Source organism: Calypte anna, chromosome 24 (genome assembly GCF_003957555.1).
Source record: "Calypte anna isolate BGI_N300 chromosome 24, bCalAnn1_v1.p, whole genome shotgun sequence".
Taxonomy (NCBI): domain Eukaryota; kingdom Metazoa; phylum Chordata; class Aves; order Apodiformes; family Trochilidae; genus Calypte; species Calypte anna.
Window position 1 is genome coordinate 4713702 of NC_044269.1, and position 27338 is coordinate 4741039.

General features: G+C 44.9%; 1 protein-coding gene across 1 annotated transcript; it reads right to left on the minus strand.

The window, feature by feature from the left end:
• Positions 1-7: 7 nt before the first annotated feature.
• CBL (Cbl proto-oncogene) lies at positions 8-25589 on the minus strand. Its single transcript, XM_030464679.1, has 13 exons — positions 25256-25589; positions 19621-19868; positions 10284-10430; positions 8803-8959; positions 7325-7446; positions 6253-6390; positions 5366-5453; positions 4728-4859; positions 4117-4320; positions 2631-2762; positions 1510-1887; positions 523-616; positions 8-129 (listed from the first exon to the last, which is right to left on the minus strand). Exons 1-12 carry the CDS (start codon positions 25400-25402, stop codon positions 530-532), a joined length of 1980 nt encoding a protein of 659 aa, XP_030320539.1. The 5' UTR covers positions 25403-25589; the 3' UTR covers positions 8-129; positions 523-529.
• Positions 25590-27338: the final 1749 nt, after the last annotated feature.

Sequence of the window (27338 nt, forward strand, 5' to 3'; positions counted from 1 at the left end):
TCATCTCTGGTTTTTGTACAGCAGGACCTGGAGGCACCACAGGCAGAGAGGGATGGTGACATGTATTCAGTGTCCTTCATCACTTTCAGACTGTTCCCCAGTAGGCAGTTTTAGGTACAGGCAAGAGGTCTGGGGCAGAAGCAACAAGATACAAACATCAGAAAAACATTTCTGCCAAAATCTAATGAATATCAAAGAAACCTTTCAAATCCACAGTGGAAGTAACAAGCAGTTATTTTATAGTGATTCTGTCTAAAGAAATAACCTGGCTTTGAGGATTCTCAGCAGACCAGCTGCAAGGGTACACTGGCACAAGGCCATTAAGCAAAAGGAAGGTGTGAATACCACACACATTGTACATCACCTACTTCCCACAAAGACTGTATTTTGAATCTCTCAGAGACTGAAACCAAGGCTGACGAGAGTTGTGTCAAACTCTGTCCCTGGCACCAGCACAAAGAGAGCCCTACAATTACCATCCTGTAAGTTATAAAAGAGCATTTTTGCTAGAAAACAACAGACCTGGCAGCTAAGGAGTAGATGGCATTGGCAGATGAGGAGGGTTTAATTTTGGGGTGTTCACACTCTGAGGTTGTTGTTGGACACTGTTCAAGCTCTGAAAGAAAAAATTCCAAAAGCAGGAATCAGAAACACTCACTACATATATATTGCAGTTGCAAAGCTTTCAGTCAGTCATTCCACATGTGCTCTTGGGGAATGAAGCCTCTGCATTTATACCAAAAAAGCATTTATTGACACCTTAGGAGCTCTGTGACAATTTTCCCTCCGTGAGGTTTTTCTCCTGTAGCCTGTTTACAAAAACTGCAGGAATTTCAGATCTTTTGAGACTACAACAGCTTTGGTAAATTCAGCCAAAATTGGGCAAACTGTTAATGGGGAACAAGAGAAAAGAAGGATGCAGACAAGCAGATGCATAGGGAGACAGAATGACAACTGCCCAAGTATAGTTTTCCTAGACAATCTGGCTAAAAATTTACTTGTTTTCAATTCTAGAAGGCTGAAGGTTTTAAAAGGAAAAATGAGGGAAATGGAATCAAAGAAAGCAAAATTGCCTGTGATTTCTTTTAGAGCACAGTATGTTGGACTACTGAGTCACACATAATGACACTGGTAAAAGTAACAGATCCAACTTCAACTCAGGTTTTACTGTGTTTAAATAACTAAAGCTCCTGTGTGAGTTTTAAAGGACTGAGAAGAGTCAACTGCACTTTTTCAGGATAGTGGCTCCCAGTACAAAACCATTCTCAGTTTTTAATGGTGAATAGTGGGTTATGAAATGGTGGCTGATGACTACACTAAGTGGGATTTCAGCCTTGCTCCCAAGAGGCCTGGGAATCCTTCTGGAAGAAGAAGTCCTCACATAATTCCCCTCTGCCTGGCACTCACCAGCTCCTTTCCATCAGATCACCCAATTCAGAGATAAGAAGAGGGCACTTGGGGAGACTTCACTCCTTACAGATTACCTTCCTCTCCAACAGCTCTACTCACCACTGGGTTGTCCAGGCTGAGGGTGCTCCCAAGCCGATGGCTGTCAGCCCTGGAGTCCATCTGGGAGGGCAAGGAAAAGGGCAGAGAGTGCCTGTTTGACAGCTCCCTCCCAGCCCAAGGGTCGGCAGGGCTGACAGCTGCAGATGGGGCTTTAGGAATGGGTCTGGATGGCCACGGATCCCCCTGACGGGTGGAGGGCACTGGGGGTGGCTTTTCTCTGGCAGGACAATCTCCTGGAGTGCAGGGCAGGGGACGTCTCTGGGGTCTCCCTTCAGTCCCAATGGAATGTGGTCTGTCTGGAGGAGGGGGTGGTGGGAGATCCCGGAGCGTGGGTGGGATCGGCAAAGGTTTATCCTTGTGAAGAGTGCCAGGTGCAGCCTGGAATGCAGAAGAATGCAAAATGTTGCTTAACAGAGGCATTCTGGCCATGAAAACATGAGAAGGGAGGTGGGAGAAGGGTTGAGTTGTGGTTTTAGTTTTATTTGTTTTGACAATAAATCATCTGGAGATAACTCCCCATGTCTCCACAAGTTAACCCTCCCAAAATGCCTTCTCTACAGCCTTGCAGAGCTACAGCAAGGCACTAAACACACCAGAGGAAAAAAAAAAAAAGGCTTAGAGCAGCATTGGATTGGATTCCAAACAAAGGCTACATATAATTTTAAAAAAAATACTCAGTTCTGGCTTTTTTAATAGAAGTAACATTCACCAGCCAGGAATGAATACTCACAGAAATGAGTATTTTCTTCTGCTTGAATATACAAGTATAATTTCATTACTTCATCCAAACCAGATGAAGAACTTCTGATTATCTCAGTAGCCAATGACCAAATGTCACCAGGATCACTGCCTCTGTTAGTCACCTTAAGACCAGCCTCTTTCTAGCAACTGCATGGACAATTCTGAAGAAAAGACAAGCTCTTCAAACAGCAAAAAAGGGGATTTTCACCCCATGAATTCCATTTGCTTTTGGGACCAACTGGTGTGGAGAATGGAAAGAAACTGACCTAAAAAAACTACAGAAAAGGAAGAAGAAAAAAATCTGGGGAAGTACTTAGGGATGTCACAGCGAATACTTTGGGTTCCCATCTGCCCCCCAAGATCAGAACTGAAATGCTGACCTTTGAAGTGGTGCCAGGACTGGAAGCTCCAGGAGGATTGGCCACTCGCTGCTGCAGCAGGTCCAGTCGTGGTGGCACAGGGGGAAGGGTGGCTTGGGGAGCTACTGAGAATGGGGAAGGAGGACGTTCAACCTGAAGGGAAAAAAACAATGGGAAAATCACCAAATGGTAAAATCCAACAGAATTCCTTCCCACCTGAGAGGCTTGCCAGCTCCCTGGCTTCAGGATCACAAATTACAAATGTAAACGAATGATTAAATGAAGGCACTTTCACAGCACAACATCATTTGGCTTCCAGGAAGCCCTGAAGATCACCAAGGGGCTGAGGCACACAACTAAAAATGCAATTCATAACAGAAAAGCCAAGCTGTTCTGTTCTGCAGCACCAAACTTTGTTTCCCTTTCAACACCAGAGGGCACAATCTGCTGCAAAACCTCCTGATCACTCCGCAAAGTGCCTGAACTACAGTGTTACAGGCAGTGTGCACCAAAACCTCAGGTTCTGTCCCTGGAAAGCTGTTTGCCAACCTAACAAATCATTCCAGCACTTGTTCTCTTTTTCACAGAGTTTATTTGGCAAGTAAGGCTTAGTGTTCTCTTACTTTAAAAAGCTTTATACAGGTCTGAACTCACTAATGCCAAAAGCTCCTCAGTACTAACCTACCACAGCCCATGGCAGGATGGAACACTGAGGAAAACCCTCTGCTTCCCCAAGCTATGTGTACAGAAACCTCCTTCAGGAACAGGGTTCAGAACACAGTTTCACAGGGTGGAAGCTAAAGAGAAATATGACTGCAGGTCAAACAGTGTAGAGGATTCTTTCTGACCAGGAAAGGCAGATTATTTTTTAGTGAATTCAACTATTATAAGTTAGCTAAATTAAAACCTGATGTGCAAGATCAGCAATGAGCTTTTAGAAAAGAAAATATGCAGAGCCCCTTAAAGAATGCCTGTCTTGTACACATCTCCTGGCAGATTTACCACACCTTTATTATACAAATTTATCAGAACACAGTCAAACTGACTTCCTCAGCAAAATAACCTGCCCTCTACCCAGTTAGTCACAAGGACCTTGGGAAGACTCTATCTGGTTGGCTGTATTGATCACTGGGCAGAATGGGTGAATTTTTGCTGATATGGGTGAAGTATGGCTGTAAATCAAAACCAGAATTGCTAAGCATGCAGAGAAGTGTTACAAACCTTACATTCCAGCAGATCAAGACAGCATTTTCACCCTTCTAAGGACTCTTTCAAGACAATCCACAAAAGATCAAGGATTTCAAAGCGTGACCAACATTGCCTAGTAAAACTGACAGTGTCAACTGAACTGACCAAACTGAACCTAAATCCCCATTTTCCATCCTGAGTAAAATCCTTCCTGTTATGAGGTCTGACAACCCTCACATGCACAAACCATTGGGACCACAGAAAACTATGGGGAAGATGCAGTCTGTGTCCATACTGCCACATCTCCCCATGACCTTACTTTGGCACCAGCGAGTTCTTTCATCATGAAGAGGGAGTCATCAGCTCTGTCATCGTCATCATCATCATAATTGGGTGAGGGAGTTCCTTCTGCCCCTTGCCTTGGTAATCCTCCTCCTCCTCTGGGGTCAAAGGGGTCAACTACAATTGGCTCTGTGCCTTTGATTTCACAGCGGCAAAAAGGACACCCCTGGCCTTCTGATTCCTTCAGGGAAGAGAAGAGATCTGTTATAATAGTCACTGGGATGCAGAAATTAAACACAGACTTAACATACAAAGAGCTTTAAACCCTGCTTTTTGGCAGGTATCTTTCAACAGAGGGGAAGACTGGAAGGCAACATGTGCTGCAGTAATGGGGACTGTTTTCCCTGTGAAGATTTTTAGCAAGTCCTTGCACTTCTTGCCTGTTCCCAAATAAAGAGATCAGGCACCTAACCAGCTGCTCCTTGTGAAGCTGGCATGGTAACACTGAACTATGAACCTATGTCCTCAGTTATGCCCTCTTATCTCCATACCTGAAGGAAACTGCATGGTTTTAAGCAGAGATTATATCACTTCCATAAAGGAGCAACTCACTCCAGTCAGTGAGATGAACAAGAAGCAATCCCTCACCTGCCATGCAGTGAGACAGGACGTGCACATCAGATGGCCACATGGTTCAATCTTCACATCCTTGTCATTTTCAGCACAGATTTTGCACAGCTGAAAGGTGGAGCCCATCTCACAGTAGAGTTCATATTGTTCCTTGGGGAGAAACAGACAGAGATGGTTGATAACTGTGAAATAAGAAGTATGATTTGTCATAGCTACAAGAAACCCAGCACAAGATTTGCAGGAAATAAATAAATTCCAAGTGTGAGAACACAGTGCAAAGGAGAACAGAAGTCTGCAAAGATTTTCTCTGAAAAAAAGTGGCCTTCAATTTCCATTCAGGTGTCCCAAGAAGAGCCTGGGAAAGCAGGGCTCAAAACATGCTGGATGGTGTAAAAGAATGAATATTTGGCACAACATCCTAAAAATTATCTATCTTAAAATCTGCTAGCCCTGCACAGAGCTGTACCTAACCTTTGCACTCTCCTCTGCCCCTTCCTCCAATTCAATGAGTTCTGCAACTCCTGTAAAATACAATGCATAGACCTCAAAAAGAAGCCTTAGGGGCACCAAGTATGACTGAATTGTATAAACAGCTAAGGAGGCTAGAAATTAGGAAGAAAGGAAGTGAGTTTGATGGGATGGAATACTTTGCTCACCTGTGTAACTTTAATGTGGTCCTGAGGTGTGGGCTCACACAAGCCAGTCAAGTCAGGATTCTGATTCCGGCCATCAGGAAATAAATAACTGTAAGCAGTTGGGGGAAAAGGAAAAAAAAGACCTCTCTCTATATATGTTCATATACATACACACACATGAACACATGTAAAATGTTTCTTTGGCAATGGTGGTGGAAAGAAAGAAGAGGGTGAGAAGTGAGGGGTGGAAATTCAAGGTATTCCAAATTCAGAAGAAGTTCTGGAACAAGTTTACTATCAGACAAAACCTAAACATATTCTTAAAAAGAAAAATAAGCTTGTCTTTCACCCTGGCAGCAATTTTTATTTAAATAGGATGCTATGGTCCCAAACCACTCTTCTTAAATCATCCTGTAGTGAAACTGTAAAATCCAGAGAAAGAAAGCTGATGTCATTACAGCAGTCGTGGTGGTTCAAATTCAGGACTTGACTGGGAAAGAACCTATGAAGGGAAACACTGATGCACATTTATCATCTGCTTTTGCAAAGGACTGCACAGCTCTCCAGTGCAAGAGACAGCCATCTGAGGAGTCTCAAGTGCCAAAACAGTTAAGCATATGAATTATTCCACTGACATCAATGGGACTATTCATATGATTGAGCTGCTTTGCTGAATCAAGGTCTAAATAAAAAGGAAGAGCTGCGAGATGTCCAAAAGGGGTTGAGAGATGTCAAGTGTGATTGCTTGACCTCTGCAACATGCTGCCTCTCCTGTGAAGCAGACAATGTGTGAAGGACCCAGAGGGCAGGTTTTACCATTCTTTAAGACCTCACCACAGGATCAAAATGTGTAAAACAAACACAAGGTGAAAAAGGGCAAAAAACTTAATTTTGGTGAAGTTACTTACAAGCCTTCCCTGAAGCCATCAATCAGTGCTTGAAAAAGAGGTTTGTTGTGGGGGATTGTCTGAAGAATGTTCCCATCTGCAGTGACATAGCCAATGGCCCACTGACCCAGTCGTGTGCAGCTCAGTCGGAAAATGTAACTAAAAACAGGAAGGAAAAGAAACTTCAGCTTGGACAGGAACAGAGGGAAAAGATTACATTTCAAGTAGGCAGTCTTTGTCTGGCTATCTCAAGCCAGCAAGCAGTTGTAGGAACAACTAGATGATTTATACCAGCTTCCCTCAAATTTCCCCCAGGCAGATCAAAGGAGAACCTTGCAATTTGATATAAGTGAGAAAAGCATCCAAGCACTGGCCTCCAGGTACAATTAAACCCAGAATCCAGAGCAAGAAAAGTCAGCACCATTAAAATATTTCTTTCAAATGAAACTTTAAAAAAAAACACCAATCAACAAACCCAACAAGTAGGCTATAAAAGGCTTCCATTTTTAAAGCCAGCACAGAGCTAGCAGCATAGTAACAACCTGCAGGAATGAACACTTGGTCCTTCCTGCATAAAGAGAAATCTGTTAGCCCTGTAGCACTGGGCTCCACCTGAGGACATTAGGTAGCCCAAAAGTGCTCATCCACCCCTGAAGTCCATCCAGAATCCCCTTGCAGCCAGCTCTGCTTTCTGACACTGCAAATTCTGCTCAGCTGCCTTGTCTGCCTGAAGCTGGCTCCCAAACTACACACTGCCATCTGCTCAGCTCTCCTGCTGTTATGTATCTGTACCAGAAAGTGATGGGACCTGTAGATACATCTTATTTGTGGTCCAAATTTCCTGAACTGAGCCTGTGGTATATAGGCTCCCTCTGGGGGTGAGCATCTCTGCATCCTGCTCATGCCAGTGGGAGATGCTGTGGGAGTAGGCAGGAGGAAAGTCACCACAGGGAGGGGCATCTCAAAATACAGGGCAAACATGGCTTTTCCACACTTTAAATCTCAGAGGAAGGAGGAAGAAGGCAAAATGGAACCTCCATAGTCATTGCAACAATCAGCAATGTTAGCAAGAAGAACCAAAAAAGCCACTGACCTGCCAGGTTTGTGAATGAACTTCTGAAGCCTGGCTTTCACCTCATCATAGGTCAGGAATGCCATATAACCAGGGTGAGTCACTGCTAGGCTATTCCAGTTCCTGAGCAAAGAGGACCATGGCTAGAGAGACAACAAAGAAATGGATTAACCAGGCACTTCTAAAAGGTAGCAACACATAGAATCAAAGGGCTTGGTTCTTCAGTTTAAGCAGCAGGTTTCTTATCCCACCATAAATCCAGCAGAGGAGCTGAAAACTCCATTCTCATGCAGTGGCCTCAGCATTTGAGCTCCTTTCTTGTCAGTGATAAAAACACCACACAAGAGAGACTTAAATCAAAGCTCCTTTAATAAATGCCAAGGGAGAAGTCACTGAGGTCATTAAAAAACAGCTCAAGAATACCTACCAACTTTTGCTGCTTCTGCAGAGAAAATGACTCATTCCTGGGATAAAGACAGGAGTTCAAACAGATTATGTGAAGGACCAGGAACCAGGACTGATCTGATCCTTAACACCAGCTTCCTACATGGCTCAGAAAAATGACTTATCCTCTTTGTCTCAGTTTCACTGTGTGTAAGATGCTTGTGACTCCTCAGCCACCTAACCTCATTTGGGTGTGGCAAGGATTACTGGCTAGTCTAAGAGTTGAATAAATCAGCCAGGACACAGATGTTAAATATTCCTTAAAATTATGCACAAAAAGGCATAACAACCATTTGAATGTTCTCCCCGAGTACTCTGCAGCTCTTGGAAACTGCAGCAGCTCTTAACTTGCTCTTCAGGTACAATAATTGGGAAAAGTGATGAATAAGATCAGTCACTGCAACACCAAACATGGGAATTTTTCATCTAGACACATCTTAATTACAGCCCACCCTATCACATGGGAAAAGACAAGTCAGAGCCAAAGAAGTAAGTGCTAGTTCCTGTAAATATCCAATTGCACCATCAGAAGCTGTGCTCTTCTGTTTGGTACTAAAGACTGTGGGTTAGAATTTAACTACTATTAATACTACTTCAAAAACAAATTATTTCTCGTGCCCACAATGTCCTGGCTGAGTTAGTTCAAAGCTAGGAACCCCAAATTTCCATGCTTCTGCTTCATCCTGAACAACCCCCCTATGGAAAATAAATCTGACATGGAAAGAAAGACTGATAAACTTAGCTTCACATTTTCTGGCTAACAGAAGTTGTGCCAGAACTTAAAGTGACCTTTGAAAGGGAAAAACTGAGAATACTGAATGTGCCTTACAGTTGCAGTATATATTTAGGCATTTTAATCTTCTATAACCAAAAGGAACACCCAGTTTTACTGCAATACAGGGTCCTAAGTATTGCTAGAGATGTTTAGAGGATGAAAGACAAGATGATTAAATCCCTTACAGCATAAATAATGTCATTTTAGTTTGTCCTGGGAGAAGAGTCTAACTCGAAGCATTAGGACACATTTTAAGTGATTGATGATCCTCAATCCTTACCTGGAAAAGTCGTGTGAAGATATCAAATTCAAACACTGAAATGTAGTCATTGCAAGTCAAGTCAATCGTTGATTTCAGAGCCATGGCTTCCAGCCCTGAGCTGATGGGATGCACTTCATGCAGGGCCTGACGGAAGCTTTTCCAGGGAACAATAGTCCTAGGGAAAACCAAACCACCTGTAAGCAGTGTCTGAAGCCCACTACCATCTACAGATCTTCCACGTTCTTTCTTGTATGTGAGAAATATAATGGCAGAGAGAAAAACCCACTGAGCCACAAGATATTTGTTCCCATTGTGCAAGCACTGAATTTCTTAGGACTGAAGGAAATCAGCAGCCAAATGAACTTCAGATAATTTTCACTGCATATGCAAACCTTTGGAACCTAAAGTTCAGTTCTGCTTCCTCCTTTCCCTCTTTCTGCAGTCATGTCAATGTTTGTGTGTACCTTGGGCTGTATATCCACACCATCACTTGGTCAGAATTCCATAATCTGGTAGAGAAGGAGTTAGCAGCAAGTTTATAATAGAGGGTTAGGTATTTTTTTTACAAAAAAGCTGCAAACAATTCTCTGAAGAGGAATGACCTAGAAAGGTAAGATAATCAGAAGCCAAAAACAGAGTATCCTGTTTAAAGGAATATTTTCCTTCTTTTAAAAGATCAAGTGGAATGGAAACACTGAAAGAACGTGTCTGGATTCAGACAACTGTGTTATTCATAACTAATATATTATTGCTTTTTGTCTGACAGCTACTAATTAGACTCTTTAGGTGAAGTAACTTAGTTACCCTAGCTGGAAAGCAGCACCCAATTCCATTAACTTTAACCCTCAAGTGTTGCTGTGGACACCTCTACAGTTCATTTAGCAAACATTCTATTAGAGACAAAACCTAAAACTGACACACAAAGATTGCAATTCACTTTCTCCTTCATTCTATCTTAACAAAACCATCACACAAACTGACAAAAGTTCAGAGAAGCCAGAAGAAAGGTGACTAAGTGACTGGGAAGACTTAAGATGATGAAAAGAATTTAATATAATGGCTTAGCTGAAGGACAACTAATACCAGGGGCATGGTAACCTTCATAAGAAAGATTATTATGGATAGTCTGTGGAGTTTACTTACATGTTAAGGAATCAGAGAGGAAAATTTAAGCTGAACAATTCAAGGAAACTCTGTGACAGCACAAGAGTCTCCTAGGAAAAGTGGGGAAAGCCCCATCACTTGACACACTTAACACACACTGGACAAAGAACTGGGAAAAATAATGTAGGAACAATCCTGTATTTTGAGCCAGTGAATGGAGCAAATGATCAGCAGGTCTCTCCTATCATTCATTTTAACCTGACAGAGACCTTTTTGAAGTGCAAAACTGAACTTTTAAATTGTGTGAAGGAATCAAATTCAAAGACTGAACTGTAGTCAGTGCTGCATGCAACTTGTTCCCACATCTCTACTTTTAAGCACAGTTAGAAACTTACTTTTCACCAAAAGCCTTTCTCCAAAACTCTGCAGCATCTGCCTTGGTGATCCGGAATGTATCTCCCTGGAAGAGGCCACTTGGGAAAATACCTTTGAGTTCTGCCAGCATGTGGCTGAATATCAGGGATAACTTTGTCAGGTTACGCCTACAAGGAACCACAAAAACAAACATTTCTTTTAGAAACCACAGACCTGGTTTAGTACAAAACACAAACAGTACCTATCACTATTCAAGAAGTATCATAGCCTAAAAACCTGTTCTTATTTGGGACTTCCTTTCAAGGGTATTACCCAGCATGCAGAATACATCAACCACTTATCAGCAAGGGCAGCGTTTGTCAAGACATTTTCCATACTGATGAACTCTGCATAACCTCTCTGAGGTGGGCAGGTTGTTTCCAAGGCAAACCCCTGAAGGCAATGCATTCACAGATGTCCAAAACCCAACTTTCAGGCATGAACTCTTAAGAAACAGCAGAATTGGAGCCAAACCCTCCTCAGCTTCCTTTGCTCTTGGGTCTGAAAATTCCTGACGAGAGCACCCATAACTATTAATCCTCAGACCATGTAAACTGAATGTATTTCCAAGTCTCCAGAGGTTTCCAACACAGCAGATTCATTCAGAGATCATCTAACCAATAATATCAGGCCCAGCTCTGAAGGGGAAGTCAAAACACCTGCAGGTTTTTTTCTAAAATGGTAATAACTTGGCAGTCAGGGCACACTGTGTAACCATCCAGTCTGAACTACATCTTGGTACCCCAGCTTCCCCCTCTGCCTGCTGACATCCATGGACCAGGAGTGCTCTAGTCCATCAGGATATGCCCTTTCCTACACTGGAAACTTGGAGCAGAGGAGAAGAGGTTATTTTCCTGGTTAAGTCAAGGTGTGAAAGGTTTCAAAGAACAGGATAGTCTGGGTAGACCAGAAGGTCTGTGGTACTCAAAACTATAAAACTTCTTTGGACAGAGTTCTCTCTTACCCCTATTTAATTCAACAACATTTTAATTTGCATCTCAGCAGTGAAAGCTGCTGAAAGCATTTAGAGAAGATGCCAGCTGTACAGCAAAGGATTCTGGTTTTCATACATAGCTGATAACAACAGGTGCTTCAGATTGTCAGATGCAAAACCACCCAGATGCTCTTCCAGAGGTTTTTTCATTTAGCAGCTGTCTACTGGGTGCATTGCACGTTCAAACTCTGTGTATTTTCAAGCAGCCATACAATGTGGTTGTGTGTACAACTCCACAGACTGGAAACCTTTGTTGGTCTTGACTCTTTGTCATTTAATTGCCCTCCACAGAGAGGGGCTCTCAGAAAGTCCCCTTGCCTTGTCAGTGCATCACAGTTCCAAGTCACCTTGCTGTCTTTGGAGTGCTACTGCTGCTCCTCACCTCCTACATTTAGGGAGGTTTATGAAGCATGTCTTAAACTGTAGAGGATCCTCAGTAGTTTACACAAAGCTGTCTCAGAACAGCCAAGTCATGGCTCCCCACATGAGCACCATCACACTTATGAAGATGAGTGGCTACAGAGAGTAGCTGCAGCAGTGCAAACCCAGGCTGTTACCACATCAGTACCTGCTCGTCCATCTCCCCCCTCTGCTCTAAGTCAAACTTGTCCATTTCTTGCATTTACCACTTGCATTTACCCGGGGAAAGCTCAGATTTGAGGCACAGCCATTGGGCAATGCTACAGAGGTGATGATTTAACTGCACACTCCCACCCCAGCTCTGTCCCTAGGGAGGGCAGGTTCCCCCCACATCCCTGTAGAAGGTGACAAATACTAGAAAAACCACAAATCAGAGGCTGTAGCTGCAAGACCTTGTTCCCCAGGGCTTCTGAAAGCCCTCACTTCCACAAAATGACAGAAAATAAGATGGTTTATGGCAGTGCAAGGCAAAAAAAAAAAAAAAAAAGCAAACACACTGTGACACTGTGCTATTACAAATCATTTAATCCAGCCAGCACTCAGGCAAAAAGAGGTGCTCTTTGTTTTTATTAAGTTTACAAAAACGGAGGCTTGAACAAAAACTACTGCTCGTGCAAAGTGACAATTCACAGTGCAAGGGGACGAGGAATCTTCCTGTGTCCTGCTGCCCATCACTGCTCCCTCAGAGCCTTTTCCCTTTGGGGAGTTTCAGGAAGCTCATCATTGCAGTGAGAGAAGCAAGAACTTCCGCAGGCTTAGGGAGAGATAAACAAATGATTTTACCCCCACACACAGACACTGAAAGGCTCTTTTTCCCAAAGAAGTTTCTGATACCTGAACGTTTTCAATCCCTGGCTTCATCACTGTTTTTTACACAAGTTCAGCTGTATCTCAGATAAGTAACAGGGAGAACACAGGAAGTGCCTATGATGTACCAAATTGCAGAATATTTTATTTTAGCAACCAGCTTTTACATCCAGCAACTGGTTTTGGATCCTGTACGAAAGGAACAAACATTTCAGGAGTGCACTCCTTTATTTTAACAAGCCAAGGTACACATCTGTAAATTAGTACAGACCAAATAAATCCTTGCTGTTCCAGTGAACTTCTTGGGTGGGCATATCACAGGTTAGTGATTATATTTTAGTAACATCACCAACTGCCCCATCTCCACTGCTTCAACTACACAGAAGCAAGGGATCTCCCAGAAGAAAGGTAATATTGCCAAAGAAGACTTAAGTGAATTAAACCAGAGATTCCCAAGGATTTTTGGCCACAGTCTTCTGTGTTTCTTGTAGATTATTATGGCTCCCTTCCCAACTTTTAGCTGAACATGGTAATGAACACAAACACCATTCCCAAGAGTTGCACCAGAGGGATGGCAACTGCAGCTTGGGAATCGCTGACTTTGGCTCCTAAATCCCAGTGACAGGCAGTGGAATTTAAACACCTCTCATACAAGCACTTTTGGAAACATCACACAGGGACCACAGAAACCATCCTGTCTGCAACTGAGCTGAAGGCAGCTTCAAACAAAAACCCACTGCCTGTTTCTGTTCGGTGGTTGGGTCCAGAGACAGAGCCACAGCTACAGGTTAGGTAGGAGTTCCTGTTCCTGCCAGTGCCTTCAGACATGTGAAATCTTCTGTTTATTATTGTTAGATAGCAAATCAATGACAAACATAATAAAGGGAAAGCTCAGAAAGCCAAATGTTGTTCCACTCTAGACAGTAAGCAAATATTTTATTAAGAAACATCTTCAGCTCTAGTGTGGAGGCATTATTCCTTCCACAGACACAATATGAGCAGAGAACTCTTTCTTTAACAATCCAGAAATATCACCAGAGCCTGTTTAGCTGCACTTAAACTCTGTAAAACTCTGCTACCTTGGCAGGGCTCTGGGCACACAGGTCTGAAGCAATCTTTTTGGGGGGAACAAAACCCAGCGTGCGGCAAGCCTGCTTCTTCACTTACTCACTGCTTATTCATCAGCTGGCTCCCCAAGGTCGAGCCAGGCCTGCCAGAGGCTCTGTGGGATGAGCAGACATGTTCCTCTCTCCTGCCCCCTTGGCTGTGCCTGTGCTGCTTCCTTCCTGCCCCAAACCTGATTCTGCTCCACGCATCTTGGGGGAAGCCAAGAGGTCGAGCGGGCGCTTCCCGTCGCTCTGTGGCTCTTTGCTGCAGCCCCTCTGGGCCCCAGAGAGATTTTCTGGGGCTGCTGCCTGCTCCAGATCCAGGGCAGATTTTTCTTATCCAGTTTCCTGTTTGCTGGACAAAAGGATTTTTCCACCCTATAGACTTTTTTTTTTTTCCTAACATTTTAACCAGCGTTGTCTCTTTCAGCTCCATGGATGCGATTGAATTAATCCAAGTTACAAACTCAAACAGCACCTATTGCACTTCCTAACTAAAATGCTTTTCTTCCCCCAAGGCAATGTTAATGTAATACCACCATTTCTGACACTGCCAGCTAGATTTTTTTTTTTTAATTTTAATTTTCTTCCAATGTTTCTCAACTACTTCACAGCTAAGCATCTGACACAGTGTAATTTTGTTCCTCACATAACAAGAGTGCTCCACTGGATGATTAGTCACAATATTGTGCTCAAATGCTGTAGTTTCATATCCACACTGTCACACATGTAAAGCTTCTTATGTTGAAGGAACAATGAAGACTGAAGAGGGTAAAAAGAATTCAAATCAGGAAACCTAAGTTACTGTAAACCCATCCTGCTCAAAGCTCATGGAAAGGCTCTCTCTAGTTGTCAACTTGGCTTTTGAAGGAACATGACCTAAAAATGTAGCTCAGAACAAGGAATGCCATCTCAGTACACTACAAAGAATCATAGAATCATAGAATTGGTTGGGTTGGAAGGGACCTCAGAGATCATCAAGTCCAACCCTTGATCCACTCCCCCCGTGGTTCCCAGCCCATGGCACTCAGTGCCACATCCAGGCTCTTTGGAAAGATCTCCAGACACGGAGAATCCACTACTTCCCTGGGCAGCCCATTCCAATGCCTGATCACCCTCTCCAGAAAGAAATTCTTTCTCATCTCCAACCTAAACCTCCCCTGGCACAACTTGAGACCCTGCCCTCTTGTCTTGCTGAGAGTTGCCTGGGAAAAGAGCCCAACCCCCCCCTGGCTCCAACCTCCTTTCAGGGAGTTGCAGAGAGTGATGAGGTCTCCCCTGAGCCTCCTCTTCTCCAGCCTCAACACCCCCAGCTCCCTCAGCCTCTCCTCACAGGAATTCTGCTGGATCCCTTCACAGCCTCCTTGCTCTTCTCTGGACCTGCTCCAGCACCTCAATCTCCTTCCTGAGCTGAGGGGCCCAGAACTGGACACAGGACTCAAGCTGTGGCCTCACCAGGGCTGAGCACAGGGGCAGAATCCCTTCCCTGGACCTGCTGGCCACGCTGTTCCTGAGCCAGCCCAGGATGCCATTGGCCTTCTTGGCCACCTGGGCATTTTTGGAAGTGTATCTATTTATTCTAATGGAAAATTTAGGGGAAAAGCATTACAGGTGATGTGTGAGTATTTGACACCTTTACCACTATATTCATCGACTGAAAGCTGCTGGAACAGATGACAGAGTTTCTGATTCCTTCTGTCCTCACAGAACTGCACAATTAACACCACATCCACCCAGGACAACTCAGATGTACCACTTCCTTTCTCCATAAATTCTGTTTATTTGGTGAAAGAATTACAAACTGGTGGCTTGGAAGTGAGACGACTGCTCAGCTCAACAGAGGGAAAACACACTCCAGTCACTATCTATTCACTGCTACTGCTGAAAACTTGCATTTTTTCAAATAAATTTTTTTCAAACAACTCACAGGCCAGAATGGCTTCTGTGGTATTGCAGCCTTATGTCTCCAGTGGCTCTCCATGTTAGTTTCTGACACGCAGAGCTACAAGCACACCATATTACTTCCTTTTTTACCCCATTTTACAGGTGAGTCAGCTAAAAGACAGAGAGACAAAATGCTGGAAACTATAATTACAGTTTGGAAACTTCTAATTCCTCATCTCATGCTCATTATTGCAGAATACTGTCCAGGTCTTAGGCACTACTGCCAGAAATACTAACTAAAGAAACACAAATTTCTTACCATCTCCCTGTGGTTACTTTGGGATTCCCCACTTTCAACCAGATGACATTTAGGTGATAGGGTTAGCATCCCCTACAGCTGAACAGAAGCTTAGAGTAAAAAAAACAACCCCCAAACCTGTTTTTTGGGTCCTGCTAACAGGCAAACATCTTTTTCCTGTAACAACTTCACGTCTTAAAATCTGATGCACTGAAGATTTAAGAGCTTAAAAAAAAAGAAACAACAAAAAAAAAAAAAGAAAACCAAACCTGAGCCTCCAACATGTAAAATGCACCTTTCAGAAACCACAAAGATGTGAGGTTTGCATGTAATGTGCTTTTCACATTCACCCCACATGAGGAGTGAGCTGCAACCTCTGCAGAAAGAACAACTGCATCTTACCAGCTACACCACACTAACCAGAAGTGTTCTGGGTGCTGTCTCTTAGCATAAAACACACAGCACATAGGCAGAAAGTGGAAGGTGACTCCAGCATGTCTGTTCTGAGTGTGAGACAGCTTCAGAGCCCTCTACACACAGTAATCAGTTTTAAAAATAGAAACAGCGGAACTACTTTCAACGAAACTTGCAGCACAGGAAGTGAATGAAATTCCATTTAACTATTACTGGCTCGACAGAAGTTACCTTACAGAAGCTGTGCTGGGCCACTGCTCTCTAACAGACTCAGTGTTTCCACAGGAGGACTCGTGTAGCAGCAATTTCAGGGCCAGCAAATTAAATGCTTGTGCTACAGGATTTTATAGGTAATGCTGCCTTGGTTTTGTAGCCTCCTGCATCCCAGAACTCTTTGGATAAAAAGGAAACATGTTTAGCCCCTCTTGTGAATAAAAGGCTGGCTCCAAACATGCTTTGCCATTAAATACTTCACTGTTTCAATCTTTGTAGATCTCTAAAGCCAGCTCCAAGACTCCACTTTTGGACAAAAAGCTAAAATAAATGCAACTCTTGCCAACTGTGTTAAGCATTACTGAAGTTCCACAACTCAGACCTAAACTAGCAATTTAAAGCCAAATTAAAGAGAGATCATTCACATTCTTCTCTCCAACAACATTTAAATGATAATGAATTTCTTCTTGGGTAATAAGCAGTTACTTAGTGTTCATATGCTGGAGCCTGGCAAGGAAACCTTTCTTGTGGGTAGCTTTGGAGCCTGTTCTTTTCTTTAAGATGTTCTAATTTAAATGCAGATGTAGACTTCACACTAGTGGGTTTTGTTAAAAAAAAAAAGTCTTAGCTGTAGAAGGAAGTGACAGAAGGAGGACTCACACATAACATGCACCATTTGAGTTCCACATTTTATACTCTCTTTTTTCACTGAACAGGAGTGTGTACAAGCTCTAAAATATGAGATTAAAGCACTGAACACTGCCTCCTCCCCCCCAATGGGCTCTTCTGCTTCATAGCACAAGAGTTTTCCAACTTTTTCCTCTTTATAATCCAACTTTTTTTTTTTTTCCCCAAGTCATTCTTTCTGCATTTCCTTCCCCTTTAGAGATATGCATGGTTATTTCCAGTAGACATTAATTATTGGCAGTTTTCCTGTGTAAATCAGTAAGTCTTTACTCTGGAGCTAGAGAATAATCTGAAATCCTGCTGAGCCAGCATCCCATAAGGGTATTGTCAGAGAGATGACAGTTAAATATGGTCTCATTTCCCAGACATTTTCTGCAACTCCATGTTACATGAAGAAAGCTTATGATAAGCCTAACCACATACCTGAGGAGGAGAACTGTCAGGTTTCTTAGCCAGGTTTGTTAAGAGTTCTTCTTCCACAGTTTGCAAGCTGAGCTGGTAATATAACTTGTGCTTTTTCTTACACATCCAATCCCCAACCTGAGAAATTATTTCTCTTCAGCCTTCCACCTAATCCTCACCCTCCAGAGAACTGCATTCTAGTGTGGAAACATTTGCAGTGGTCTGATTTTATTATGAAATTAAGTCTTCTGAATTCTCCCTCTTAACAGACTGTTTTAACATAACCAGTACATTTGATTCACTGGTGAAAAATGAGACTCTTCAACCTAATTCATCCTTTCCCAAGGAACTGATAATTCCTGTCCCTGCCTATTGATGAGCAGGATCTTTTAATGAAGCACAATCTAGTTAAAATAATCTAGCAAAAAAGCTGCTACAACAAGTAATTTATGTAGCAGGGAAGGCTGATGAATGGCAGCCCCTTTGTGCAAGTAGGGGGTCAGGAGAAGGAAAAGCTTTCTGCTACAGAAACAAAAAATACACCAACATAATCACTAAATTAAACTGTAATAAGAGCTTAGGCAACTTTGGCATGTTCAGAGCAGCTGAGACAGCATTACTGGCACTATCAACCAGTGGAACAACCACAGTGCAGAAAAAAAAAATATATGTTTAACCAGCTTTTGTTATCACTAGTTACAAAGTAACCCAATAAATAATATTTACAGTCAGAAAAGTCATATATTTATCACTATAGGCAGCTGTACCTTTTCCCTTTGCATAATGACCTGCTGAGTACCCTCTACAGAATTGCTTTTATTGCACTGTCTCAGCTCTGGAGGCCACAAACTTCACCTCTGAGTGAAGGTTGTGTTTTGTTTTTAAAATTTAAAGTGACAAGTCTCCAGTGCCTTTTGCATCAGAAAGCACTGTGGATCTATAAAGAATAAGGAGCAACAGCTCTGGAAATGTGTACAGCCTCAGGAACACCTGCTAATTATTGTAGCACAGCTAATGAATTCCTGACTGACTTCCCTTTACCTTACTGACACAGTATGACAAAAGATTCAGAATTAGGAACTCCTGAAAATGCTATTTGGTGCCAGGATCAAAGCCTGAAGATATTTCCATCATTGTTTCAAACTCATGATTTGGTTTTAGACACCAACCTACCGACTAAGCAGAGACAACCCAAATAAGCTCCTAAGCAGTAAAAAAAATAGCATTTCCACTAAAAAACCCCACACCAACTCAGAAGTCACCAAGCTGGATCAGATCTACTTGCTAAAACTCATGTCTTAAACAGTAACTAGAAGTTATTGCACGTACTGATTGGTCAGGAAGTGCACACAAAGCTTTAAAAACATCTTCAGCAGCATTAATTTTTCAACAGAAATGGAAGTGAGCTAAAGCAGAATTTAAAGAGTGGCTTTAAAGCTCTCCTAATAAAATGAGTCCTCTTCACAAATTCGCAGAATAACTTTATGCAAGAGAGTAAAAAAATTCATCTGAATGACTACACATCTAAACCACAGCATTACAAGGGGAAAAAAACAGCCATTACAGCCCTAAGAAGGAAGCCACTGAGTGCTCAGAGCCTTGGATGTCAGAGTACCCGTGGTGTAGCCACACCAGCAGGATGCTTCCTGCACGCTGATGTTAAGGTCTGACCCAGCTCTAGGACTGCAACTGGGTTAGAACTGAAAGAACACTCACCCCATGGGTAAGCACATCAAGTTTCCACACAAGCATCCTGTAACCAAGTTCACAGCATCTCTGCTCCCTGACTACACCAAGGCTCGTGTTCTCTTGACAAACACACCTTGAAATGCTCAATCTGCAACTGCAGCCTCACTTTGTACAATTCAAGCTGCAAACAGCATCTATGCTGTACTCCCACACAGCCTAAACACATCCAGAGCAGTGAACCAAACCACACAGAGTTCAGCATCTTCCAAAAAACTCTCAGACTTGCATCTCTTCAGTTTGTTTTCATGCCAAGGCAACACATCCACCAGCAGACGTGTGCTCAAGCTCCTGTTCCCTAAAGCAAATTCCTATCATAAATATTTGAAAACATTTCTCTCCATTACCTAGGCTGAGAGTTCTCCTCATACATCCGTTCCTTTCCCTCCTTGAAAAGGCTGATGGTCTGCTTGGTTTTCTTCATCAGGTTCTCCATGAACACACGGAAATACTCGTTCTCTCCCAAGGTCTCCATCTTCCCTTCGTAGCGCGACAGGATGGTCCTCAGGTGCTGGTAGGTATCAGGTAGCAGATCCAGGATGTAGGGAGGGCTGTTCTTCAAAGCCAGTTTTGGGTTCTGACACAAACGTACCACCTGTGGTTAATGAAGAAAGCACCATTTTTAATCCAGTAAGTAATGATCACTTCCTTAAACACAATGCAGTGCAACTTACAAGCACGAGACACCGAAGCATTCACAAAATCAATTTGTTGGTTTAAGTCCAGTCATAAAAACAGCCAAAACCAGAGGTGGCAAGATTAATCTCAAGCAAAGTTTACAATCTCAGCAGCTGGTATGGTCATAATGCCCTCTTGCTAACAGCTTCCAGGTTCTGCCATTTATCTCAAAGCTGAGATATGAGATCTAAACTAATGACACTGCCAGGTGATGGACTGTGATACCTGATTACAGGTATCAAACACAGCACTGCAGAACACAAAGCTTAAATAAAGAGGATAAGAAAACATAAAAGAACAACCTCACCTTCTTTTGCAGTGCATCATGTTTAGAAAACTTTGTGAAACCTTCAAGAGGAATTAACTAGTTCCTGCAATGCACACTTAAATGCCTACTTCCTTTGAACTATGAAGGTAAAAATCATTTATTCTGAAACTGGGCTGTAGCATTTAGCTCAGCCCCTGGGTCTATGCAAAAATCTAAGTGAGATCCCCAGCTATATCTGACTTACAGTAATGCCTCAAATAAGAGCTGAGAAAGACTCAGTTCCAGTGAACTGAAAGGCACCCAGTGTATCAAAACTCAAACAGATAAAAAATCTGTGCAATTAAAAGCATCATATGCCTAAAAAAAACCTCTGCAATACACAGGAAAACAAGCACCAAATTTCTCCCTCCATTTTGAAGAGGCTGCCAAGGATTATGAGGTCTGGATAAGGAGATGGGTGGTCAGACAACTGACTTATCCAATTGATTCTGATGCCTCAACTGCTGCTTCCTTGGAGCCTGTGAAAATTGTACAATGAACCATATCAACAAATTGAGTCAGCACGTTTGTCCTCTGAATAAAACCAGTTTCACTAAGCAGAATGAGCAGGTTCTAAATATGCTTTCAGGCACAACTGATTTGTACTACAGACAGCAAAACCTTTTCCTCAACAGAAATTGTCTATTATAAACTGGGTTTAAACCTTCATAAAAAGTCACCTCTTCTGAGGAAGCCACATTAAGCAAGCATATAAATCAGATTATGCACCTCTTTGAGTTGTCTGTAGTAGAAAAGAGTTTGGCTGTCACTCCATACCCAGCAAGAGACCCACTGGGTGCCAGGAGTGAAACAAACTTCACATCACTTGGAAAAATTTCCTCCCAGCAGAAGCAAGTTCTGCAAACAGCCATTCCCACAGCCTCTGGAAAACACTTCCTCAAGAAATTACTTGGAAAGATACCTCAAACAGTTAACAGAAAGGCCAAAAACGCTGTGATTTTATTATTAAATGGGTTTCTTTATTTACAGAGTAGACAGGAATTAGTTAAGATAAGCATTTAAGCAAAGCTACACAAGTAGGAACTGCTGCCTCTTGAGCAAACTCGGTTATTTTCTAAGACAGCAGCAAGAAAAGCAGTTGCATTTTGCTTGTTTCTTTCCATGTGCACTTGCAGCATGGTGACAACCACAAAAGGAATGTTCCCAGCCCTGGGAACAGCTGCCCCTCAGCAAGCTACCCTGCCTTCCACAGGGACCAGCAATGGGGAGGGAAACTGGATAAAAAGTGGCAAATATTTTTTAGTAGGTCTGACAGCAACCAACACAAGCAACCTGTGTTGTTAAACTACCACCCAAACTCATCCAAGTTTACCTGGCTTATGCCACTCTAAGAAATAAGCCTTCAACATAGATGGTTTGGGGTTTTTCTGAAGAACCAAAGCAGTTCAAGCAGAGCACAAAGAGTTTGGCCTGTGAATAACCCTAAAATTGACTCCACAGATTTTTTCTTTTTCCAGACTCGAGTACAGAAAATAAAAACTGTTTCCTTCTACGAAGGAAGAATCTATTCCCTGCTCATTTGAGGAAAAGGCCTGAACTGAATGTCCTCCCCCAGGATTCTGCAGCTTGCCTTGGCTGATCTCTGGATGTAAAATATTATTTCTCTTTAGCACTGCTTCATTAAACTTTCACAAATAAAGGAAGTGGGTAAGAAGCATAGCAAAGCAGTGACAGTGCTGTCACAGGCACAATGCAGAGATAACCTGGGAAAAACACAGCAGGAGCTGTGAGCTTCTTGAAATGCTGCAGTCAGGTCACATAGCTGGGTTAGGTGTATGTTAGCAGAAGCAAAGAAGAAGCACTCAGAAAAAAAATTAAATACCTAAGCAAATGCACTCCTTTTACAATACACACTGTTTGTCAAGAAGGCCAAAGAGGACACAAACCTGTACAAATTGTAGCCCCTCAAGGCAGACTCCCCAGCTGCCAAAATAGCAGCTTTTTTCCTCCAATGAAGCCCAAATTTCCCCTCTCTCAGTTTTCTACACATCCCATCCTCTTGGTCCATGACTTTCTCATCCTGCTCATCCCCACAAAACCAGCTGATGCCAACCTGTCTGCTGCAGCCACTGCTACAGCACCTCACTTCTTGTGCTGGCACCAAGTCCCCAGCTCAGAGTTCCAAAACCACCCAGGTGCTACTCTGCCAGGTACCAGGTTTTCCCTTTCAGCTCAGCCCACCTCCAATGTAGCTCTGAAAAGCCACAGCTCCTCCCTTCCTTCCTGTAAGAGCTGAATAGATAACTTCACTGAAATCAGCAGCAAAAGAAAGCCTCCTCAAACTTCTCTTATCTCCTGCTGAGCTGGTATTGGCTTCTCTTTCTACCTCCAGCAAAGGTGACCTAGAGTGGCATTTGCCTCTATCAGTTTTAGAAGCTGAATGGCATCAGGATGCTGTTCAGAGAGGCTTTATCTCAAAGCTCACCTTCCTCCTCCATATCTTACTCCCTGCACTCTACCATTCTTCTGCTGCATCCCTTACACTTCATCCTAAGCAGCTGATGCCTGCACCACCTCCTCTTCAAACCCCATCCACAGCAGGGAACCCAGGCTGCCTGCATTACCTGCTGCCCAGATCCCATCTGGAAGAACTGATTCATCATCAGAACTGATTCATTCATTCCCTTGGTGTGAAAAAACACAAACTGCTTTCACCAGCCAACAAATAATACATTTTCACATACTAAGCACTGCTTTATTTAATCAAGACACTGATAAAATGAGCAAGCATGGTGAATCCACATCACCAGCAGCCCCCTCCCAATGGAACCATTCTATTCACTTCACTAGGTTTGAGAAAATGCAAGAAAATTGGTGTGTGGCTTCCTGTGGTGTTCCTCACTGCAAGCCTGCAGGTTCACAAGACCCCTCAGAACATGAGCAGCTTCCAAAGACACACTTAAACCTCTGCTCTGGAGATCAACACCAAAATGTCACCTAATTCAGCTGAACATTCTGCTGCACAGTGCTGAACAGAGCTGCTTTATGTCCATACTGTGTGTGACCACGTGCAGCTGTAGGAGGAGTGCTGACAAGAATTAGAACTTCAAGCAAAAGAATCTGAAACGAGAGGAATCTGTCAGGCACCTTATGGAGAGCATTATGGGGAAAATATTTGGACAAGAATCAGCTTGCATAGGAAATTCATCAGTCACATCTGAAAACAGAAATGCACCAATGCTATGACAACAGCAGCTGATTATGCAGCCTGACAAACCAGGTCCTGGATGCTCTGTGTGCACACACAGACACAGCACACACATTTCTGAGAGGCAAACACACAGAATCACACATTATTATAACCACACATCATCTATTAAACATGGACACAACTATTTTTATTTGTTTTTTAACCTGCACCTGTAATCTGAAGATGTGGAAGAACCCACCCCCCCCCCAAAAAAAAAAAAAAACACCCCAAAACAAACCCACAACCAACACCACCATCCCACTGCAATTCAAAATGCCAAGGTAATCAAAGTCCTCCTCGGAGCAGACCAGGTCAGGAGGTCAAACACAGCTGAGAGACACATCTATAACCCATCCACAAGAACAACTGCACTTTTACAAGCTGTGTCTGTGGGTCAAACTCATCTTCTAAAAGCAGCACCTCTCCCACTCCTTGCACTTATGCATGCCCTCAACCTTTGTAAGGGAGCCACTGGAACTTCTCAAAGGACTTTTTTCTCTTTATCCCAGGCTCTGCAGAAGGTGATCTAAGCTCATCACAAGCACAACTACAAAGCATGTCTTTTGTTGAGCCAGCCAGCACAAAGTGATTTCTTGGCAGGGAGATAATTTAATACATCTTTTAAAAAGTCACCTACTCTGCCTGCTTTAGCATTTACTGCAGGAGATGCAGACACTGCATGCATAAGCAATGCAGGGAAAAGAGAAAGAAAAGCTGAAATGCAGATGCCTGCAGGGCACTTGGGTGAGAGATGCCCATCAGCTCCCAGAAGGGAAGAAGGCAGTGAGTGAGGTGATGCTCCCTAAGGACTGCAGGCAATGCTCTTACCCTGCACTACTTTTAGGGCCCCAAACCCAACATTATAAGATGCACTGCACATTGCAGACCCCACCACATCAAGCCTGCTCTTGATTCTCAGAGCTGAACATCAACAACATCACAAAATCAACCTAAATCCCAGGAAAAAGTGTTACATGTTTGCTTTATACCCACTTCTGGATGCCTGTGCTCAGTGTCTCCCTCATTCCATAAGCAATGCCAGCATCCCCTAACAACTCACCAGGATTTCTTACACCAATGGATTTACCAACTCACCTACCTGGGCCAGTAAATCACTTGCCATACCCAACCACACCATCAGGCCACAGGGTCTCTGCTCTCCTGCCTCCAGCAAAAGCCATTTCCTGGCGTTTTTAAAGGTGGAGGAGGGGAGGATCCTACTGACCCCAGAGTGCAGTGGCCTGAAGAGTGGCATGGGACTGGAAGATGCCCTTCCCCATTCCCACACCCCAGCTTTCTGTCTGCAACATCAACATTCATCCTCCATATCCTTCTGTAAACACAGGCATTTAGTGTACAGGGTTATCCTCAAGACTCCTGTTTTTTTTTTTTACCAGGCTCCCAGTTTTAAGGAAAAGGAGCTCAGGACCCTGTCCCTGCTCATCAGAACTGCCACAAAGCTGATGCTCTGCCTCACACACCCTGCACCACCCCAGCCCAGGTCCCACCTTCCAGACACGCAGCTCCCAGGTGCCTCCCTTTGCAATTCCACACGGGTGGGAGATCCACTCACGACCCCTGCAGCCCCCCCCAACCCCCCCCTACAAACCCCAGATGCTCCACCGCACTTCCACACCCTCCCCTCTAAATCCCCCTCTTTTTCTTTAACCTGTTCCACCCCAAATCTCCCTTCTCTGTCTTTAACCCCACAGCCCCTCCCGGACCCCCCCAAGCCCCGCTTCCGCCCCAGCCCCCCCCTTCCCTCCCTCCCTCCCGCCGGGCCCACCTTGTCCATGAGCTTCCAGCACTTCTCCACCATCTTCTTATCCACGGTGCCGGGCTGGTGGGGGCCGAGGTGATGGTGGTGGGGTTGGAACGCGTCCTTCATCAGCCCGATCAGCCCCCCGGGGCCCTTCTTCAGCGGCGCCGACATCAGGGCGGCGCGGGGGCGGCGGCGAGCGCGCTCTCGCCCACTCCGTCGCCCCCGTCCGGTACCGAGCCACGGGCCTGCAGGTTAACCGAGCTTCAGGTCGCTCCAGCGGGCCGCACCGGACCGGACCGGGCAGGCAGCGGGAGCCGCGGGCGGTGGCGGCGGCGGCAGCGCTGGGGGCTCCCGGCTCCGGCTCCGCTCCGCCCCGGGCACGCCGGGCGCTGATTGGTGGGCTCCGCCCCCCGCGCGCCTGGGAACGCCCCCTTCCCCGGGGCGGCTCCGTCGCTGATTGGCCAAGAGCCCGCGGGAAGGGGGAGCGGAGCGGCCCCGCCCTTGGCGCTGGGGCAGGCGCACGGGGAGGCGGGGGCGGCGCGGCGGCCATGCTAGGGGCGGGGCGGGGTCACCATGGCAACGGCGAGGGCCGCTCCGGAACCCCCCTACCACCTCCCCCCGGTACCGGTACCGGTACCGCTGTCACCTTCCCGGGACGGAGCCGGGCCCGGCCAGCGGGGAACGCCGCGGTTGGCTCCTCCCGACAAGGCCGCGGTGGTATCGGAGGTTACAAAACGGGCTCGGTTCCCCTTGCCGGCTGCCGGCTTCCCTTTTCTTGGAAAGGCCGACGGGAAGCCCGAAAACGGGGAAGCGGCCCCGGTAACCGCGTGGGGACACTGCCCCGCGGCCTCCGCCCCGGTCCTGGGCTCGCCCTGCTGGGCTGCGTTGGGTTCGGCCGTGGGAAAGCAGAAGCGGGGACTCATCCCGGCCCTGGAAGGGGACAGAACCCCAAATGTGAGCATCCCCCTCCCCAAGGCAGCAGAACCCACCCCAAACCCCAGCCCCGAGCATGCCCAGTGCCGGGCAGGAGGTGCCAGCACAGGGATCCGACCCAAAAGCTCCCTGGGCAGAGCTGGGGGGCAGGTGGAAGGCACCGAGGATGCTGTGGGGGTCTCTGAGGGTTCTTCCCATGGAAAAACAGGGAAGGAGGAGCCCTCTGGAGCTGGTTACCTGCAGCCCAGCTCCCTGGGGGTCTGAGTGGGCAGAACATGAGGAGGGAAGGAAGCAGAGGGTAGGTCCATGTTCTGGCAGAGACCCAGACCTTCAGGAATTGCAACAGGGGCTCAGAAGCCCCAGGAACCCACCTGGATGTGTTCCTATGGGACCTGGTGTAGGTGACCCTGCTCTGGAAGGGGGGGATTGGGACTCAATCTTTCCCTTCCAACCCCTGACTTCCTATGATTCTAGGAAAGTAAGTTCAGCTCTGGTTCTCCTCTGCCTTTAGATCTTTTTCTTCAGCCTCCTTTCCTGGGCAGAACAACACTTCCCTTGCAAAACAAAAACCCAAATAGAGCTGAGGTTGGTGCTGCACGGTGTCAGTCTCACAGCAGCAGCTTCAAGGAGGAAAGAAAAGAAAAGAAAACAGCAAATGCTGCAGTTTGGCCAGCATCACTTTGGAGAGCAGGAGTGCCCAGAGTCTGGGGCTTCAGCCTCTGGGGAGCAGAGGTCCAAATCCACAGCAGAACTCACTCCTTTGCTTCCCCGTGGTACCCATGAGGTTCTGCCTGGGCCCAGGGCTGTCTCAGGAGTTCCTGCAGGGTACCCGATGTGCTGAGGCATCAGGTGAGCAGGGCACCAGATGTAGGAAGGGAGCCCTGCACAGATTGGTTATAAAACTGGGTTTTGATTGTGCTGCCTTCAGAAAAAGCTTAGTAAATATTTCTGGGACAGGCAGCTCCTTGTCTGGCTTTAATTACCTGGGCAAATTTTCCTAACGATTACATTGACCTCAAATATGTCAACATTTATTGAGGCCGTGTTCCTGAGGCTTTTCCCATTAGATGTTAATGGATTCTGGCTAATAGTCAAGCCGGATTGACCACCGGAGGGTGCCCTGGCCAGCTCCAGGATACCACAAGTACCTGGGAAGAGGGCTGGGGAGGGTTAT

Coding starts and splice junctions, on each gene's coding strand:
- CBL (XM_030464679.1), bottom strand. CDS start 25,402: ATGTCGGCGCCGCTGAAGAAGGGCCCCGGGGGGCTGATCGGGCTGATG. Junction 7,447..8,802: donor TCTTCACACGACTTTTCCAG/GTAAGGATTGAG, acceptor TTGTCTCTCTAG/CCATGGTCCTCTTTGCTCAG. Junction 1,888..2,630: donor GTCCTGGCACCACTTCAAAG/GTCAGCATTTCA, acceptor TCTGCATTCCAG/GCTGCACCTGGCACTCTTCA.